The following is a 21,617-nucleotide window of genomic DNA, read 5'->3' as shown; positions in this document are numbered from 1 at the left end:
CTTCCCTCTGAAAAAGAAAATCAGATGAAGCATGTGACATGGACTAAGGCGAGAGGCACTTTACTGTTAACTGTGGCTCCTGTTAATAGTAAGTGATGTTTAAGGAAAATACCTTCTGTTCGCTTACCCTGATACCATGTCCACAGCCTTGAGTAAGCAAAACCCAGTGAAACACAAATCACAGGATGAATTAATCACAAATGAACCGAGAATGGCTGCTGATCAGATAACAATATTTCAAGAATTCCTTTTGAATTACTTTAGCATGCTTTGTTACACAAACTCAGATTTTATAGTATTTCATAAATAGCAGAGAACAACTTAAATAAAACTTTCAACAGATTTAGTATGATTTTATTCATTCTAGAAAACAAATACAATTATGTTCTCAAATTCAAATATGTAAAAAATTACTATTTCTCAGATTGTTTGCAAATAATAAAATGATTAAGTGAAATATGAAAGCATAACAAACATTACAGTATTTAGTGTTCCTAAATGTCACCAACAAGAAACAGAAATGATAAACATATGAAAATAATCCATTTGTTTATTCCAAACAAGAATACTATAATAAAATGACAAGAAAACTGCCCTACCACCAAGATCCCACAGTATGAGGAAAGATAAACCATGGCAAATGTTATATAAACATTTAAATCTGAACACATTCAATATACTTTCCTGTTTTAAGGGGTGAAAAGAGATATGTTATTAAAAAGATTAGAAGGCTGCTGTCAGAAATAGGAAAAAACTATAAATACTGTCCTGGTTTAGTTCATTACATAATTTTCACTTAGGAAATGAAGCAGTTTAACATGCTTGAATGAAGTAACAGTCTCAAGACTTCAGAATATACTGTTATAGCATACAGTGCTCAGTGAACTAATACTGTCCAACCCCCCTCAGGCTATAGCTGAACAAGAATCTCAGCAAGGTTTTAGTTTTTTGTGTTACATTGGTGATTCACAAACTAAAGCCAAGTCAGTTTATTTCTTCCACTTTTTTTCCCTCTCCCCTCCCTTTCATTCTTTGATCTCAGTTTCAGTTAAATGCAGTGGTGGTGCCAGTACCAGCCCATAGATCCTGTCCAAGCTCTCTCTTATTTTAATATTTCATTCATTTTTAATATGCACAAATATAGAGCAACTAAATGCTCCTGGAAACCAGGCCTAAACCCGTCCCAAATTCATGACTAAAGGCCATCTTCTGTTATGTTCCTCCTGTCCATCCATTCCACCTCAGAAATCTTAGTCTCTATGTACAGTCTATACTGCAGTAAGACTAGTGGTAAGAGGTCCATGTATATAGGGGAGTATTAAATTCTGGTTTGCTTAGTGTTTTCTAAACAAAGGCCAGCCCTGAACATTATTATGAAAGTGTCACATCTAATACTATTATTTTGAAGCAGTATTCTCTTAATCTGGCTCTAATCAGTTCTGATTAAAAAAGGCAATACCAACAAGTTTCTTAAAATCTTGAGCTTTTACTTTTTGATAGTATATCATCATCAATTAACTGATTTTTCTATGCAGCTACAGAGCATTCATTGTTTCTATTAACATGAATACTTGAAAATTTATGTTTCTTGGGGTGGACCTTTGTATATCATGCACAGTCTTGAGGATACCTCATTTTTTATTACTTAACCTCTCCCTCTTCATGCCTTAAGTTACCCACATTAGTCTTATGGATAAGGATAATCAAATTCTCTTCAGACCCCATCAATGCTTTTTAAATCAGACTGCAGCCTCAGTGTTGAATGGCACAAATTATTCTCTCTCTCATATATTCTGGAGCTGTGTGCAGAATTCCCAACATATTAGCAGCCCAGTGAGCAAAAGGATAATACCAAGGTCTGATCCCACAGTCCTTATTCATACCATTAATGTTAGTGGGACTACTCATGTGGCTAAGTACTAGTCACTTAAATAATGATTGCAGAATCAAGCCTCAAAAATTAAACCCAGGTCTCCTGAACAGAAGGCTAGAGAATTGTTGCTAGAAAATAAGGCTGAACTTAAGCATTTTTGTTATAAAAATATATATGTTACAAACAATTGTTTTTGCATATTATTCCTCAAAATACTTTTTAAGAATGCTTTCTTTTACTATAAAAAGTTTTGATACTTGCTATACATACCAGTAGGTTTTAGAGGAAATGAACAGCATTTGAAAGCTGAATTTGAAAGCCACCACAAGTGATGTATGTATGTGTATGTATATAACACATACCAGAGTAAACCATTAGAATGACCAATCCTCCCTGCCCCCAAAGAAAAGACTGACTACATAAAACATTTTCAAAAGGTTTCCCTGTGTTACTATGGCCACAAGGGTGAAGAAGTCTCAATAAAAATTAAGGGAAAGGGCCAAATGGAAAATTATTGGAAATAAAATAACAGCATTATTTTTCAGTGTTTCCAGACATAAAAATGGTAATAAACCCAGACAGATTACAGCAGGGAGAAAGTTTTACCTAGGTTTTAAAATTCATTTTAAATCCATGTATAAAGATAGGTTTATAAAATGACTTGGAAGAGTTGAATAAAACCTGTCAAGCCTGCACCTCACATCTGAAGAGTGCAAGAATCTGACATGGAGTAACAAAAAAGTCACCTAGCCCCTAAGACTTGTATTAGTTTTCTTTTAAATTTTAAGCAAATTAATTTAAAATACAGATATCTTTACAAATAACGTTTATCTATCTACATTAATAAAATTTAATAAAAAAGATGTTAGTACAAATGTAATATGCTCAATAATTAAATACTCCTTCCAATCATAGTATGTATATATTTGTAACAGACACTCATACTAATTTTAATAGATTTACTGGCTTTGAAATAAAAATGAATAAGACCTGATGTTAATCCCAAGAGTATCAAAATGCAAAACTAAGGAATAAGAGAAGACTATGCCTCATCTTGAAGAGAAGGCTTGGCACGTGCTTGCAAATGCAAACACAACATACCTTGGCAAAAATACAACCAATTTAAAAAAAAAAAATCTACATCCAAATATCTGTTGTAAGTTTTGTATTGTTACACTCTTCTTGATTTTCCCTACTACAGTATACATTTTTAATAGGGGAACATACAAACTTTTTCCTTTGCACACTATCAATGTACAGATGCAGCTGTGTGCATTTCTCCTTCTGTTTCCTGAAATGGGTCATTGTGATATGGCACTAAATAATAAAGGTTAGCTGTATCAAAAAATACAGAACATCAAGACTGATTTCTTTCCATTGACCAAAATAAAATACTGTCAGAGTATGTGTTCTCTTACACTGGTATATTAACATATATTTAACATAATTTAGCAGTCACCAGGGAAAAAGAATTGTTTAACAAACCCAGAGTTCAATTTTAAACCTGCAGCTTTCTAGAGGATGTGCTGATTCTTTTCAAGTCATCCTGAGTAACGTTAGAAGTCCCTGAATGTAGAATTCCTACAAGAGAAGAAAAAATGTGAAGTTGAATTGTTCTTATATTCACTTAATATAGAAACCCATTCAGAGGTTTATGTGTGTAAAACTTAAGTGCTTAATCCTGCAAGCCCTCTTTGTATGCAACTCCCATTCACTTCAACAGGGATTCCATGCACAGAGAATTTGCAGGATTAGGCACTAATAGCCCAATTTTCAGAAGTAACGAGCACCCAAAATGTCCACTGAAGTCAAAGGGAACTTTGGGCTCCTTCCACCATCTCTGAAAAATCAGGCTACAAGTGCCTTCCCTACTTCCTGAGCAGGATAGTAGGTACACACCATTTGGGTTCACTTTACAGAAACAGAGGAGTACTATTTTACAGGCAGTGGAAACTCATGAGATAAATGCACTGAATGTTATGAAACGAAGATATCAGGAAAGGAAAGAAGATGAAAAAAGTATGAGGGAGAAGACAATTATTGTCTGATTTACTTCTGATGCCACAATCCCACTGAAACAGAAAGATGTTAACTGGCTGACTTAAGTCTCCAACCAAATCACAGTACAGCCACTTGATTTGTTTTTATGAGGCAGAGGAGCAGGAAGAGTGAAAGAAGAGTGCTGGTAATGAAAGAATGAGTGCAGCATTGGTGTGGGCTCCCAAAATATTTTAGGTATTATAGAACCAGATATTAGCTATGAAAAAGGTCTCTCCTTCCAATAGTGAATTGTGTCTACTTTGTCCAATGATTTGTCCAGTTATCAATGATTCAGGTGATAAATATTATTTCATCACTTCTGTTGAAGGACTATTTCATAGTATAATAAGATCTTACAGGAAGAAAATAGTTGTATTAATTCCTAATTTTACCTGTTTGAACCATCCTAAACAATTTTTCCTGTTTTACTGGTTTTAACAACCTTAAAATTTTTTGTTATTAATTTGGTCAAGATACATATTTTACATTGTTTTTTCTTCTTTCAATCTAGCCTCTTAATTACTGTGGCTGAGTTCCCTCCAGTTTGTCTAAATTGTCAAAAAACTGGGCAAGGAACAATGATCTGAAGGGTAATTACCACCTTGAACATTCAGTCCCAAAAACCAAACAAAAGGAAAGAAAAACCTGAAAAACAGCTCAGGAAGTACATTCCTTTGGGAACTAAGGAGTTTGTATACACACCCTTTTGTTTAACAAACAAATTTTTAAAAAAACAATTTAATTAATTAAACCCGTAGAAACACTTACGTGGACAAACTTAAATTGGTTTATACGTGGTTTATATCAATTTAAATTAATTCAGTAAATTAAACCAGTGGAACATTTATGTGTAGACAATACTTAAAGAAAAAATGGTTACTCACCTTCTTGTAACTGTTGTTCTTCGAGATGCATTGTTCATGTCCATTCCAATCAGGTGTGTGCACGCACGTGTGCATGGCAGCTGAAGTTTTTTCCCCCATAGCAGCATCCGTTAGGTCGGCCTGGGCATCCCCTGGAGTCGTGCCTCCATGGCGCTCAATATAGAACCCTGCCAACCCACCTCCCCCTCAGTTCCTTCTTGCTGGCTACTCCGACAGAGGGGTAGGAGGGTGGTATTGGAATGGACATGAACACATTTCAACGAACAATGAAAGGCAAGTAACCACTTTTTCTTCAAGTGCTTGTTCATATCAATTCCAAATCAGGTGACACACAAGCCCAAGTTCAGGAGGTGGGGTCGGAGTCGTCCACTGATTGGAGCACTGCTCTTCCAAAGGCCACATTGTCTCTGGCCTGCTGGGTGATTGCACAGTGCATGCTGAAAGTATGTATGGAGGACCATGTCGCTGCTCTGCAGATTTCCTGGGTGGGAACCTGTGCCAGGAATGCCGTTGAAGAGGCCTGAGCCCTGGTGGAGTGTGCAGTAATTGGAGAAGCAGGCACCCCTACCAGGTTGTAGCAATCACAGATGCAGAATGTGAACCATGACGAAATCGATTGAAAAGAGACAGGAAGTCCTTTCATTCTGTCCACCACTGCCACGAATAACTGGACAGACTTTTGGAATGGCTTAGTTCTCTCGATGTCAGCGCTAGCGCTCTGCAGACATCCAATGAGTGAAGCCTTTGCTCCCTGCTGCTCGAGTGCAGCTTAGGATAGAACACTGGGAGGAAGATGTCCTGGCTGATGTGAAACTGGGAGACAACCTTCAGGAGGAAAGCTGGGTGAGGCCTGAGCTGAACCTTGTCCTTATAGAACACAGTGTAAGGGGGCTCTGATGTCAGGGCCTTGAGCTCAGAGACTCTCCTGGCTGAGATTATTGCTACCAGAAACGCTACCTTGTATGAGAGAGAGAGAGAGAGAGAGAGAGAGAGAGAGAGAGAGAGAGAGAGAGTAGGGAGCCCATCGCCAAAAGTTCAAAGGGCGGTCCCATGAGTCTGCAAAGATTGAGGTTCCAAGCTGGGACAGGCTGTGGGACACACGGATATAGCCTGTCAAGACCTTTAAGGAAACAGCTGACCATAGGGCCAGCAAAGACCGAGCGGCCCTCTGCGCCTAGGTAGAAGGCAGAGATGGCAGCCAAGTGAACCCTTATTGATGACATGGACAGCTCCTGCTGCTTGAGATGGAGAAGATAGTCCAGTATAAGTGGCACAGAGGCGACCGTCAGGGACAAATGGTGTTGTGCCGAACAGCTTGAAAATCTCTTCCACTTGGCAAGATAGATGGCTCTTGTGGAGAGTTTCCTGCTGCTAAGGAAGACTTGTCTAACCTGATCTGAGCAAGAAAGCTCCATTGGGTTTAGCTATGGAGCTTCCATGCCGTGAGGTGCAGTGACTCGAGGTTCAGGTGTTGGAGATGGCCATGATCCTGAGTTAGTAAGTCCAGGAAGAGTGGCAAGGTGACTGGAGCTTCCACGGACATTTCCAGGAGTGATGTGTGCCACTGTTGGCGGGGCCAGGCTGGAGCTATCAATCTCACTAAAGCTTGTTCCCTCCGTATCTTGAGGAGTACCTTGTGAACAAGAGGGACAGGCGGAAACGCTTATAAGAAATGGCCTCCCCCTGGGAGGAGGAACGCGTCTGCGATGGAGCCCGGGCTCTGATTTGGGAAGGAGCAAAACTGCTGGCACTTCCTGTTGCGTTGCGTGGTGAACAGGTCTATCTGGGGAAAGCCCCACTGATGGAAGATTGAGTTTGCAATGTTCAGGTGAAGGGACCACTCGTGGCCATGGAACAATCTGCTGAACGTGAACTGGTAGTGGGTGGTGGTCACCACAAACCTGGGGTGTTTTCTGAGGGATGGAGTTATTGCTATGTGAAAGTACGCATCCTTCAAGTCGAGGACGGCATACCAGTCTCCTGGATCCAATGAAGGGATGATGGATGCCAAAGAGACCATGCAGAACTTGAGTTTCTTCACGAACCTGTTGAGTTCTCACAGGTCTAGGATGGGCCCAAGCCCAGCTTTGGATTTTGGTATTAGGGTCTAGAAGCCCTTGCCCTTCTGCTCCTGAGGAACCTCTTCCACTGCTCCTAGCAATAGGAGCAAGTGCACCTCCTGTATAAGGAGTTTCTCGTGAGAAGGGTCCCTGAAGAGGAACGGGGAAGGGGCGGTGGAAGGGTGGGAGAGCGCATAATTGGATGGAGTATACCCTCTCTATTGTGCAAAGCAGCCAGCAGTCAAAAGTGATACGGGACCATGCACAGTAGAAAGGGGATAGTTGGGACGAAAAAGTAAGGTGTGGTGGATCCAGTTCTTGCCCTGGTGCACCTTTAGAAGGCCTGTTTCAAGCTGGACAGTGGCTTGGATTGGCCAGAGCCCTGGCCTGAGGAAGGGTGCAGCCTTTTCCTGCCACTCCTATTCCTCCTCCAGGAACCATCCTGTCGGTTCTGTTGATAGAATTGTGGAGGAGGTTGTGGCCTGATGTGTTTCCATTGTGTGGCGGGAGTGTGTAGGCCCAAGGATTTGAGGGTGGCTCGAGTCTTTCAGGCTATGCAGCCTTTTATCCATCTTCTCAGAGAATGGAGTCACTCCCTCAAACGAAAGGTCCTGCATGGTTTGCTGGACCTCATGCAGAAAACCAGAGACCTGGAGCCAGGAGCCCAATCCCATGGCCACTCCTATAGCCATGCATAGTGGCAGCATAAGCACCGTCCAGCACAGCCTGGAGGGAAGTTTGGGAGATTAGATTGCCCTCTTCAATCAAGGCTGAAAACTCAGCACGGAAGTCTAGGGGGAGGAGCTCCGCAAATTTTGCCATTGGCACAAAGGTGTTATAGAAGAGTACCAACTGACAATGGCCTGCTGGTTTGAAATTTGAAGCTGCAATCCACCTATAGAACAGACCTTTCTCCTGAAAAAGGTAGAGTCTTTTAGCCTCCCTATTTTTGGGGAAGGGCCCTTGGAAGCCTTGCCGCTTGTGCTGATTGGCAGCGTTCACAACAAGGGAATCAGGCTGCGGGTGGTAATATCTGTGTTCATAGCCCTTAGAGGGCACAAAGTTTCATCGTTAGGTGCACTTGGTAGTGGGTGGCAATGAGGCTGGTGTCTGCCACAGAGTCAAGGTGGTGTCTGCAATGGTTTTTATGAGCAGCAGGGCAATATGAGAAGATCCAGAGGTCATGAGGATATCCACCACAGGATCAGAATCCTCAACTACCTCCTCTGCCTTGATGCCCAGACCCTGGGAAACCCTGTGCAGCAAGTGCTGCAACACCCTTCTGTCTTCAAGCAGTGCCCACCAGTGTCTCGTGTGGCAATGTCGAGGAGGAGGTCCCCATGAAAGGCAGCTGCTTCCTGTCATCAGCGGCCAAGGGGTTCCATGACTCTCAGGGGTCCTGGGCAGGTGCTGATGTGGACATTGCCATGCCCCTTGGTGCTGGGGCTGTTGGCTCCAAACTCTATGCTGATATCAGTATCAGAGCCACTGTTGGTGCTGCCATCAAAGTGATTTCAGCGCCGAAGCTGGTGTCAGCAATGGTACTGCAGCCGATGGCGTCGACGTAGGTGGTGGCAGGTTAGTGCCTGGTCACTCGGCTGAAGGTGGAATAAAGGTGGCCGAAGCTACCCAAGTTGCTACCGAGCGGGACCCCTGGTTCCTTTCCTGGCTCTGGTGGAAGGCCCAGGGAGTCCAGAAGGGCCACTGCGATGGATTCTGCCACGGCGGCAGCCCCAGTGCCGGGTAAACCCATCTCTCTTGCCGCAACCTGGACCTCCTGCTCCTGCTCTTATCGGAGCTGTAGGAGTCTGACTCAGACTCCAAGGTCTCTGAAAAAGAAGACCACGGAGGAGCCATACTTCAGGGCATCAATCGTTGGGAGCTCAGGGACCAACTGGGCTCTCTCTCTGGAGATGCTGGTGCCGGAGGTGCTGTGGAGAAGGAGAGCGCCAGGACATCATCGCTGGCTTCCCTCTTGATTGCACCTGGGGGCGGGATAGTGCCGATGGCACGGTGTCTCCACTGTCCTAGGGTGCAAAAATGACGCCATGAGCTGCAGCAAGTCCTGAGCCGCCTCAAAAGCTTCTGGTCTCGAGGGGAGCGGCAGTTGCTGGATACTAGGGTCTGGCAAGCGCAGAGGGCTGGACTCAACTGCTTCGCCTGGGCAGGAGTCGACGTGGCCCTGCCCAAGAATCTGGTGCTGTGGCCCAACTGGCTCCTTGGATTGGCTCCTTGGATTTGGTCAGGGGAGAATGATCCCTCTCCAGCTTCCTTTTCTTCTGAGGCACTGGTGACTGAGACCGGTGCCTACCTGCCAACTGGCCATGGGAGGAGCTGTGCCAGTGCCAAGCGTCTTGTGAAGAGTCCTTCCTTGGCACCGGTTCCTGGGATGGTGGTGCTGGACTGCTCCGTGCTAACGAGGATATGCTGGTGCAGGGTCCCCGGACCCTGGGTTTGAGTGGGGGTGGAGAGCTGCCTCCATAAAGGAGAACTTTAAGCCGCTGTTCTTTTTCTTTAACAGTTCTGGGACAGAACTCGCGGCAGATTCTACAACGGTCCTTTTGGTGACCTTCCCCATGGCACCTTAAACAAGAGGCATGAGGGTCACTCTGACATGTGCTTAGTGCAGAGCTCACAGTCTTTAAACCTCTGGGACCACGGCGTACCCCGACTCCGGGAAGTCAGAAGGGGGGGTGAATACTCCCAACTAACCCTAAACCAAACTATAAACAACTACTATACAATAACTAACTACAGACTAACTATATACAAATTACAAAGATAAAGGCGCTTGCTAAAGCAAGGGCTATGGGACGTTCCACTAACCATCATTGGTAGTAAGAAGGTACTGAGGGGGTAGTGGGTCAGCAGGGCTCTATATTGAGCACTATGGAGGCACGACTCTAGGGGGCGCCCTGACTGACCTGACAGATGCTGTTGGGGAAAAATCTTCTGGCTACCGTGCACATGCGTTTGCACATTCCTGATTGGAATTGACATGAACAAGCACTCAAAGAAGAACTGTACCTTCCCCTGTGATAATGACTGAAGACCATGTTGAATATTATTTGTTTGGATTTACTCTGACTGAGTTGGCTTAAGGGAAAGGGATTGATTTATGCTCTAATTTGCAGAAGGATTTTAGTCTTTGTTTTATATTTGACTGAAACTTACTAATGGGCAAGAAAGTACAACTCCTTTAGGAAGAGGGCTTTTGGATTACGGGATTCTTATCTGAATCTTCCAAAAAGCTTAGAAACTGGGAAGGAAGGCGTCTTATCCACAACATTTAATGTGTAGTGCTCAGTGAGTTACAAGGGAAGAAATAAGAAGTTGGCAACCATAAAAAGCGAGTCCTAAATCGCATAATTAAACGGAAGAGCTTAGAGAGTTTCCTTCAGACTCTATTGACAAAATACATTTCTAGCTCCTGTTAAATCTCAGATAACCAGTAGATGGCAGATCTGTATAAGTGGCAATGGGGAACTGAATAGTACATATCAAATATTTTTCTGGTGACTTCATTCATCTTTCTCAGCACATCCCCCCAGGCTTTGTTGGGTTCAGGGCAGCAGCTGTGGCACAACACGCACGTGCAACAGTTCAGGGCTTGTGCATTAGTGTATAGAGCCTGGGAAAGCAAGTTGTTCAGAGGGGTCACAGCACCTGGCTTTGCCCAGCCACTTCTTGGGCTCACATCACTCTGCTCTCCTGTCTGGTTTGATGCACATGGGGACATGGGAGGAAGATGACCCTGCCGACCTAAAAAGCGCCCCTGAAATAAATCCCTTGAGACTGTTGGAGTGCTCCAAGAGAAAATATATGGGACCCTAAAAGCTTCTTGAAGAATGGGAATAATCTTGTCTGGCCTGGAGGCTAAATAGAATTGATTTCTTCAGTCAAGAAGAACAGGAGACAGTGCAGGAGACTAAAAACCCAATCTCTCCCTGTTGCGGTGCATCCCTGCCCTATAACACTCTGTCAAGGTTCCTTCCCCACTCTGAACTCTAGGGTACAGATGTGGGGACCTGCATGAAAACCTCCTAAGCTTACTTTTACCAGTTTAGGTTAAAACTTCCCCAAGGTACAAACTATTTTACCCTTTGCCCTTGGACTTCCACTGCCACCACCAAACGTTCAACTGGGTTTACTGGGAAAATGTTGTTTGGGAACGTCTTTCCCCCCAAAATTCTCACCAAAACCTTGCACCCCCCCCCCCCCCGCCTGGGGAAGGCTTGATAAAAATCCTCACCAATTTGCATAGGTGACCACAGACCCAAACCCTTGGATCTTAAGAACAATGAAAAAAGCATTCAGTTTCTTACAAGAAGAATTTTAATACAAGAAAAGGTAAAAAGAATCACCTCTGTAAAATCAGGATGGTAAATACCTTACAGGGTAATTAGAGTCAAAACATAGAGAATCCCTCTAGGCAAAACCTTAAGTTACAAGAAAGACAAAGACAAGAATATTCATTCTATTCAGCACAGTCTAATTTCTCAGCCATTTAAAGAAATTATAATCTAACGCATATTTAGCTAGATTACTTACTAAGTTCTAAGACTCCATTCCTGTTCTGTCCCCGGCAAAAGCATCACACACACAGACCCTTTGTTTTTCCCTCCCTCCAGCTTTGAAAGTATCTTGTCTCCTCATTGGTCATTGTGGTCAGATGCCAGCGAGGTTATCCTAGCTTCTTAACCCTTTACAGGTGAAAGGATTTTTCCTCTGGCCAGGAAGGATTTTAAAGGTGTTTACCCTTCCCTTTATATTTATGACACACTCCCTCTCTCAGTTTCCCTATTCTCAAGGCCCCTCAAGAATCACTCAGTAATACCACTTAGGTATTGCTTAATACCCCTCCGTGGAGCTGGTTTATTACCAAAACATTGTTCAAATAATCCCCAACCTAAGTCCCAATCATAGTCCAATTCCCACATCCAGCACAGAGTCCTTAAAATCCTGCTCTTCCCAGCGGGAACCTGCACAGTCTCTCTGCTTGAAGATCTTCCTCTTCCTCACTAGGGGTGCAACCCTCACTCCCCCTGGACCTCTGGGTACAGCTCTCCAGCACGGAGATGTCAACAGATAAGTCTGCCACTCCTCTGCCTTCAGCTCTCTGGCTCTCAGCTTTGGCTGTCCAGGTTAGAAGTCAGCAGGCACAACCCTCTGTTGCTCTCTAGCTTTCAGCAATTCCCCCAGAACCACATGCTGTACAGCCTCTTGGCTCACGTAGCTCTCATCTGCAAACCTCTCATTCCCAGGCAGCTTTCACCTGTCCTTTTCTGACTGACCAGGCAGCTGGCATCTACCTTTTTCCTAATTGACACTCAGAGAGCCCCAACCCACCGGATCTGTGTGACCTGTAGTCTCTCTTCTTAGACTCAGGGTTCTGCACAGCCTTCTTCCTTGGGGCCTGTGGTCTCTGAGAGCTCTACTTCTTTAGGAGAAGTTCTCTCTGTGAGCACCTCCCTCTAACTGAGCCCTGATGGCCTTTTAACAGGTACAGGTGCTCGTTATTCAATTAACTGCCTAGAAAGTCTTGTTCTCTTTAAATTAGCTCGGCACAGGTAGCCTGGGCTGGATTCCCCTTAAAGGGGCCAGCAACCCCATGACACTCCCTTAGTGTTCTTTTAGTGGCTATGCCTAAAACTTTCGTGGGGGTGGAGGGGCAGGAGAGGCCCGGAGATTGGATAGATTCTTCTGCTGGGCTAAGAGTATAGCTGGATAGATTAACAATATTGCTGGGTGGGTTAAGGGAACCGCTGTTATGGCCCTTTGTGGCATGTAGTAGTTTAGATAGTTTAGTGTCCTTTTTCTTTTGTAGAGAAGCAAATTTACTGAAGCAAATACTCACCAGCAACCACACACCACAAACACTAACCCAAGAACCTATCCTGGCAACAAAGCCCGTTGCCAAGTGTGTTGACATATCTATTCAGGGGACACCATCCTAAGGTCTAATCACATCAGCCATGCTATCAGAGACTCGTTCACCTGCACATCTCCCAATGTGATATATGCCATCATGTACCAGCAATGCCCCTCTACCATGTACATTGGCCAAACTGGACAGTCTCTATGTAAAAGAATAAATGGATACAAATCAGACGCAAGAATTAGAACATTCAAAAACCAGTCAGAGAACACTTCAATCTCTTGGTCACTCGATTACAGACCTAAAAGTTGCAATTCTTAAACAAAAAAACTTCAAAAACAGACTCCAACGAGAGACTGCTGAATTGGAATTAATTTGCAAACTGGACACCATTACATTAGGTTTGAATAAACACTGGGAGTCAATGTGTCATTACACAAAGTAAAATGATTTCCCCATGTTTATTCCTCCCCCCCACCCCATTGTTCCTCACATGTTCTTGTCAACTGGGGAAATGGCCCACCTTGATCATCACTACAAAAGGTTGGTTTTTGTTCCCCTCTCTCCTGGTGGTAATAGCTCACCTTACCAGATCACTCTCGTTACAGTGTGTATGGTGACACCCATTGTTTTATGTTCTCTGTGTATATAAAATCTCCCCACTGTATTTTCCACTGCATGCATCCGATGAAGTGAGCTGTAGCTTACGAAAGCTTATGCTCAAATAAATTTGTTAGTCTCTAAGGTGCCACAAGTACTGCTTTTCTATCCGTGAGTTGTGATACATCTGACAGGATACTGGCAACCTAGGGTGTACTGGTGTACTGAGCAGCTCCAGTCATTACAAAACTAACACTATATGAACACTAAATAGAACTAAGATGGAGAGCTATGGGATAGCAGTCAAACACTGTGGAGATTCTGTCTTGCTGCCACTGGCATTAAAAAGGAACTGAGAGATGGTTGGGTTTGCTCTGCCATTTATGCCTAAAGATATGTGTGAGGGCATGCAGGGAACAAAATGCCCCCACCAAACACTGCTGGGCAAAAGAATCCAATCTTGCATGTGTATGCAGAGTCAAATGGTCACTTTGGCTGCTGTGGGATCCCCAGCCTCTTTGTTATTGGGGCAGGAGTAATAACGGGTTGTTATTCTGGTTATGTGAATCAAGGACAGTAGAACTGTACTTGGCATTTTATGACTGAGGGACTCACACTCAACTAAGCAGCACTTGCTAGGCAAGAGACATGGGTTCCAAAGCCCAGTGAATTGAGAGGGGTTGGAGACAGGTATTTGCACCTGGTAGTGTGGGGCCCTTCTGAGGGCCCTAAACACCACTTTGACCCTTCCTCTCTCCACTGTGTAATAACAGAGCTAATTTAGACTCAATTAGGACTCTTGCTACATGCTGCACAGCTGAAATCACTGATACCTAGGTCTAAGCATTTGAGCTACTTTGGGCTAGTAGTTCTGATGCAAGAAGACTATCCAGGTGCACCAGCAGCGAGGCTCCCCTACTAACAGCTGAAATCACTAAGAGCCGTAGGAGGGACCTAAAGACCTATTGGTGAGCGGCTAGCAGAATGGCTAGTGGAGAGGCACAGCCAGGGGGGCGGCTGGTGGAAAGGCACGGCTAGCAATGAAGATGGGAGCAGAATCCCACAGAGAGGTGTGGCAATCAGCCGTCGAGGGCCCAAGCAGTGGAGCGTGAGATATGCTTCCATACCTCCCCCGCTTCTACCCAGGCTGGGAGGTAAACTCTGCAGCTGAACTTCTGAACTCTGGGGCTGCACTGACCAAGGACAGCTACTGCGAGTGGGGTGACTTTTGGGTTGCTGGACTCAAGAACCAAAGCGAAAAGACACAGCCCAAGCTACTTAGGGGTGGGTCTTCTGGTTCATGGTTTGTGCTAATGAACCCTAGTTGTGGTGTTTTCCCAATTTAATGCTGAGTTGCTTACCTTCTGTTATTAAAGATTTTTTGCTACACCGAGACTCTGTGCTTGCGAGAGGGGAAGTATTGGCCTCTTTGAGGTGCCCAGGGGTGTGAGTGTGTGTAATTTTCCCAGGTCACTGGGTGGGGTCTAGAGCCGGTTTTGCACTGTATTGTTGAAAGGGAACCCCTGTGTACTGAACCCGGCCGTTGTTGCTGTAAACTCTGCCTGGCAGAAGGGTTACACACGCATGGGGCGCATGTGCATCTACAGTGGAGTCCAACTGCAGTGGACAAATACTTAAAGAAGTGTTGGACTGACATGAAATACTGACTTTGTTGTTGGCAAGATCAAATATTTGTGCCTAAAATTGGACAGTGGGATGATTTACGATTATTAGGAAAGTCTGTACAGTATTGCCAGTGTTATAACTATAACAATTACAGTGCATATAGCTACTATGTATTGTATAATTGATATAGTTGAATACAAAATTTTAAGATCATTAGTAGTGACTTTGGGCCTGATTCTCCTTTCACTCACATCAGTTTTTACAGTAGTGAAATTCCATAGACTTCAACCACGAGCTGAAACAGGTTCATGCTACTTCTTCTGTCTCCTCAAAAGTTGAGTTTTAAGTCTCTGTACTCTTTTCCCACAGTGAGTTGGGATGTTCTTGAATGACTTACCCTTCCAAGGATCTGTCCAAAGTCCAATCAGGAGATCGATGGAGGGAACGTTCAGGTGATGATGTCCTTAAAGTAGAGCTTAATTGGTATGAAGTAGTAATACTTTGGCGACGAAGCTCTTGTACAGCACGTTCCCTAAATCAAAAGGGTAATTGATATTAAAGGAGACATTACCAGCTAAGAAGCAAAGCCTCTCTACAAGACTCTGCTTTAGACCCAAAGTAGTCTTATGTTATAGTATGGCGTGCAATAAAAAAAGAGGGTGCATAAATGTTTTGTCAGCACAGTTCAATAGATAGCACTCAACCTCTAAACCAGAAAGTTGTAGTTAGAAATACAGTAGAACCCGTTTATTTAACCCTCCATTATCCGGCTCTCCATATTATCTGAGCATCCAGCGCACACAGGTCCAGAAGCGGGTGATCTCTTCTGTGGCCACAAGACAGTGCTGTGGCCTCAGACTTTCCTATTCGCTGGATCAGAGGTTCTCAAACTGTGGTCCACGGACCATCAGTAGTCCATGAGCTCCATTCAGTGGTCCGTGGATAGTTTCCTCTAAATTGCACCCCTGGGCAGCCACACACAAGAGAATTAAGGGCCACCCACCTAATTAGTGGAGCCACACAGGCTTGGCTCCGCTAATTAGGTGCCTGGACCCTGGAGAAGACGCACATGTAAGGTGAGGTGGTGGCCTTGGGGGGAATACGGGGTAGGTGGGATGGGGCAGTGGGGAAAGAAGAGGGGATATGGGGAATTTGGGATGTGCAGGGCTGAGGCAGCCAGAGAAAGAGGTGACTTACCCCAGCTCCAGGGCTGCCGCTGCGGGGGAGAGATGGGCCTCCTTCCCAACCTCAGCTCTGTGGCTGCTGTGGCAGGGGAGAGACCCCCCTCCTTCCCAGCCCCAGCTCGGGGGCTGCCACGGTGGGGGAGGGAGGGCACATCCATTGCGTTAGAAAGGTAAGACTACTGATATTAAAATATGAGTTGTGTGCTTTTATTTGTAGAACAAAAATAGTTTATTATTATTATTGGTTTTTTATATAGTGCTTTTATCCAAAGCACTTAACAATACTTAGCTAACGGTACAACGAACATTTAGAAAGATCATTAAGTGGTCCGCCAAGACCCTCAGCAATTTTCAAATGGTCCGTGGAAAAAAAAGTTTGAGAACCACTGCTCCGGATTATCTGAATTTTTTATTATCTGATCTAGTACCAGTCCCCCAATTAGATCAGAAAAACGGGGTTCTGCTATATTCATAGAATATCAGGGTTGGAAGAAACCTCAGGAGGTCATCTAGTCCAATCCCCTGCTCAAAGCAGGACTAACACAAACTAAATCATCCTAGCCAGGGCTCTGTCAAGCCAGGCCTTAAAAACCTCTAAGGATGGAGATTCCACCACCTCCCTAGGTAACCCATTCCAGTGCTTCACCACCCTCCTTGTGAAATAGTGTTTCCTGATAGCCAACCTAGATCTCCCCCACTGCAACTTGAGACCATTGCTCCTTGTTCTGTCATCTGCCACCACTAAGAACAGCCTAGCTCTATCCACTTTGGAACCCCCCTTCAGGTAGTTGAAGGCTGCTATCAAATCCCCCCTCACTCTTCTCTTCTGCAGACTAAATAACCCCAGTTCCCTCAGCTTCTCCTCATCAGTCATGTGCCCCAGCCCCCTAATCATTTTTGTTTCTCTCTGCTGGACTCCCTCCAGTTTGTCCACATCCCTTCTGTAGTGGGGGGACCAAAACTGGACACAATACTCCAGGTGAGGCCTCACCAATGCCAAATAGAGGGGAATAATCACTTCCCTCGATCTGCTGGCAATGCTCCTACTAAAACAGCCCAATATGCTGTTGGTCTTCTCGGCAACAAGGGCACACTGCTGACTCATATCTAGCTTCTCATCCACTGTAATCCCCAGGTCCTTTTCTGCAGAACAGCTGCTTAGCCAGTTGGTCCCCAGCCTATGGCAGTGCATGAGATTTTTCCTTCCTAAGTGCAGGACTCTGCACTTGTCCTTGTTGAACCTCATCAGATTTCTTATGGCCCAACCCTCCAATTTGTCTAGGTCACTCCCACCCTATCCCTACCCTCCAGCGTATCTACCTCTCCCTCGTCTTAGTGTCATCTGCGAACTTGCTGAGGGTGTAATTAATTCCATCATCCAGATAATTAATAAAGGTGTTGAACAAAACCGGCCCCAGGACCAACCCCCAGAGCACTCTGCTTGATACCGGCTGCCAACTAGACATCGAGCTGTTGATCACTAGCTATTGAGCCCGATGATCTAGCCAGCTTTCTATCCACTTTATAGCCCATTCATCCAATCCACACTTCTTTAACTTGCTGGCAAGAATACTGTGGGAGACCGTATCAAAAGCTTTGCTAAAGTCAAGATATATCACATCTACTGCTTTCCCCATATCCACAGAGCCAGTTATCTCATCACAGAAGGCAATCAATTTGGTCAGGCATGACTTGCCCTTGGTGAATCCACGTTGACTGTTCCTGATCACCTTCCTCTCCTCCAACTCCAAGTTCTTCAAAATGGATTCCTTGAGGACCTGCTCCATGATTTTGCCTGGGACTGAAGTGAGGCTGACCAGTCTGTAGTTCCCTGGGTCCTCTTTCTTCCCTTTTTTAAATATGGGCACTATATTTGCCTTTTTCCAATTGTCCAGGACCTCCCCCAATTGCCACACATTTTCAAAGATAATTGCCAATGGCTCTGCAATTACATCAGTCAACTCCCTCCGCACCCTTGGATGCATTAGATCTGGACCCATGGACTTGTGCATGTCCAGTTTTTCTAAATAGTCCTTAACCTGTTCTTTCACCACTGAGGGCTGCTCACCTCCTCCCCATACTGTGTTGCCCAGTGCAGCAGTCTGGGAGCTGCACTTGTCTGTGAAGACTGAGGCAAAAGAAGCATTAAGTACTTCAGCTTTTTCCACATCATCTGCACAAGGCTAGGACACATACCCAATGCACTAAAGAGAAATTGTTCTGCACTATTAGAAATATTTATCTGATAGAAGAAATACTAAGCAGAAGATTCTTTTGAACTTCTCTGGTGGTTCCTCACACCAAAGCTAAAAATTCCATAATAGTGAGGGTAATCCCAATCTCTCTCTTGGCCAATGTTCTCTTTCTTGCATTCCTCAGGGTTCTGCAAGAGCTATTGCGGAGCACATAACGGCTGCTCCAGTTCCCTACAGACAATGCAATACATGTCTCTAACACATTACTTTCTAAAACTACTTAATTGTCTGGATTATGAAAAATATTATAAATGTTATTCTATTCACTTTACTGTTGCCAAAAGTCAGGATTTCCCGATATAAAATATGCTGCTGGCTGTGGCACACAAGGAACAGAACATACCGTTAGATTAATGCAATATAAAACAGTATTAGACAGATATTGGAGGTATGTTGTTCACAAAATGATTTATTAAAGCAAAGATTCTAATTGACACAGCAAAGGTTCAGAATTATGGACTTTAAGAGAACTCAGAATAACAGTATTAGGACTAGTTTACCATACTATCTTCATTTTATCAAATTATAATGTCTTCTAGAACAGTGGTCCCAAATTGTGGGGCATGTCCCCCTAGGAGAGCATGGAGGAACATTCAAGCGGGCGCATGGTGGCGCCCAGGCCAGCCCCACAAGGGGCAGGGAGGGAGCACTACCCAGCCCCTCTCTGCCTCCTCCCAGCTCTGCCCCCAGCTGCAGCTTCACTTCACCCCCTGCTCTGCTCCCAGCCCAGCTCTGGCCCCGATGCAGCTTCACTCCGTCCCCTGCCCAGCTCCAACCCCAGCCACACCTCCACTCTGCCCCCTGCTCAGCCCAGCTCCATCCCCAGCCGCAACTCCACTCTGTCCCCTGTCCATTTCCAGCCCAGCTCTGCTCTCATTCCCTCTCCACTCCCAAGCCAGTTCTGCCTCTCGTCCCAGTTCCTTTCCCATCCCCAGTTCTGCCCTCAAGTTCACCTTCAGCCCCAGCTCCTCTGCTGAGCCAATTGTGCAGTATGGAGGGGAGGTATGGACAGATTCCATTACTGGGGTAGGGGGAGGGGATACGACAGGAAAACTATAGGAGAAGCTGGTGAATTGTCATTGTTTTTGAAGATTTTTTCAAAATACTGCAGAATTTCCTGTATTCCTTCCCCACCCCTCTATATCCCCATTACCTCTAACTCCTTTCCTCCTTCTCTTCGCTTTCCTACTCTTTTTTCTATAGCCCACCTCTCCTCCACACTCCTTTTTCCTCTACTTTATCTTTCTCCTCCTTTCGACTATCTTTGATCAGATTAGCTAGCACTTCCAAAGTAAAAGTGGGGAGGGAGTCAAAAGAAAGCGACTGAACTGTTAGGAGGTTGTTTTGTTTTAAAAGCACTGGTATTGATCGATTAGGATACAAGTGTTACAATCTGATCTATTTTACATAAACTATAGGAGCATTACAGGTAACAGTTTTTCAACTAACATTTTCCAGGTTTTAAACTAACTTTTTGCAGATTTTGCCATAGCCTCAGTATCAAAATAAACATGGGCCTTGATTTGACTGCCTTTAATTAATTAATTACACTGTGGCAGCACGGGGACATTGAACCTACATCCCAGGGTATTACCTTAAATACTCAGCCATCTTTCTTCTTAATTAGTCTAACTACTATTTTATACTTCATTTGAAATAATATGGGGAATTAGGAATAGTACAAAAACATACACTTGCCTTTCAAAGCGCTCTGTCCCCAGCTGCCTTTTGGTGATATCTAGCTCAGACTCTAGCTGAGTAGTTGTATTTCTGAGCTGGGCAAAATCTCGACTCTGGATAGCACTGTAAAGTATATTACATTGTCATTTGATTCAGAAAATAGGGGCAATTATAACCTTCCAAATATATCAATATACACAGCTGATTAGTTAGCAAGGGCAGCATTAGAGTGCAGTTCACATAAACAGTTTTAAAAAGGAGTTAAATAAAAATCTAAAGGGGAAACATTATATGGTACAGCTGCTGAATCAAAAGCAGGTATCAACTCTTGGACTTCTTCCATTTTTAAAAAGTTATTCAGGTACTCTAATTGCTCAAAAATGCAGGTAAATAACCAATATATGTATATACATCCAGAAGAGAGAGAAAAATCACTTCTGCTCAGATAATCAAATAGTTTTATCTCTTGGTTATTTACTCACAGTTTATTCTCAGCCAGAGAAAGCTGCTCTTTAAGAAGCTGAATTTCAGATTCCTTTTCTTGTTTGGCTATCTGAGACTGAAATTCTTTCTCTCGGTTGGACACCAGCAAAGATTCCAGGTTTTTCATAGAGATTCTTTCATTAGCTAGTTGTTTCCTCAGAAGTTCTACTTCAGAACGAGAAGACTCCCATTCACTCTGCAGCTGAAAGACAAAGATTTACAGGTTTTCCATTTATACCTATTTAGCCTATTAACCATTCTTTAATATACTGTATTAATTTAAGATTGCAGGATGGCTACTGAAACCTAAATCATCTTTTCATGTCTCAAATGCCCAACTTTCTACTACCCAGCAGTCAAAACCTCCAGTTCCCTCTCCCCTCAATAACTTTCACAATGCAGTTCTATATAGGTCAATACAAAAATCTGCACCACACTGAAAACTGAAAGTTTGGAAGCAGCATAAACTTAATATGAAATAAATGGTATAAGGCATACTGTAATATGAGGAATACTGTAACAACAGTATTATTCATGATCACTTTAATTCATAAAAATTTCCAATTTTGAATATACTTCATGCTGCCATAGAATTTCCAGTTTGTTGCTGATTTTTGCAATGGAATGCTGTAGAAAGTAGAAGCCTGTGTGGCAGAGTACACATAGCTTTGGGTAAAGTGTACGTTAAACGGTGTGCAAAGCTAGAGACAGTTTCCCAACTTCTGTCCTTCCTCCAAAAACTCTTCCCAGAATCTAATATACATTCAAGTTGCTTCCTTCTTCTCTGCAACTTTTTTCCCTCTCCACAATCACTAACAGCCCTCCTACTTGATGAGCTCATGGAAAGATCCAGCAAGTCTGGTAATCTCACATTACATCTCATACAGCTTCAGTCAGACCTCATATAGAGAGGATAGTCAATAGGCAGACCATAGGCCTAATCCGTAGAGTCCTGCAAATCCGCAGCTATCCGCATTGTATCCATAGACCATTTTTGCAGATCACGGATTGGATGCAGATACAAATTTTGTATCTGCATAGGGCTCTACTAATC

The 21,617-nt window shown here is 44.0% G+C and overlaps 1 protein-coding gene across 11 annotated transcripts in view; it reads right to left on the bottom strand.

Annotated features, from left to right (window-relative positions):
- Positions 1–335: 335 nt before the first annotated feature.
- TSGA10 (testis specific 10) overlaps positions 336–21,617 on the bottom strand; it is an 80,237-nt gene continuing 58,955 nt past the window's right edge. For 6 of the 11 annotated variants that reach the window (XM_043517934.1, XM_043518070.1, XM_038381875.2 and 3 more), the window contains 4 exons: positions 20,563–20,765; positions 20,099–20,203; positions 15,359–15,493; positions 345–3,454 (listed from right to left, as the gene is read on the bottom strand). In XM_043517934.1, the coding sequence (XP_043373869.1) occupies positions 3,430–3,454; positions 15,359–15,493; positions 20,099–20,203; positions 20,563–20,765 (468 nt within the window). In that variant the 3' untranslated portion in view covers positions 345–3,429. Of the gene's footprint in view, positions 3,455–15,358; positions 15,494–20,098; positions 20,204–20,562; positions 20,766–21,617 lie in introns of all 11 variants that reach the window. The other 5 variants (XM_043518304.1, XM_038381868.2, XM_043518027.1 and 2 more) reach the window with 2 other exon arrangements.

This window comes from Dermochelys coriacea, chromosome 1 (genome assembly GCF_009764565.3).
Source record: "Dermochelys coriacea isolate rDerCor1 chromosome 1, rDerCor1.pri.v4, whole genome shotgun sequence".
NCBI classification, from domain to species: domain Eukaryota; kingdom Metazoa; phylum Chordata; order Testudines; family Dermochelyidae; genus Dermochelys; species Dermochelys coriacea.
This window is presented reverse-complemented; position numbering and strand designations above follow the sequence as displayed.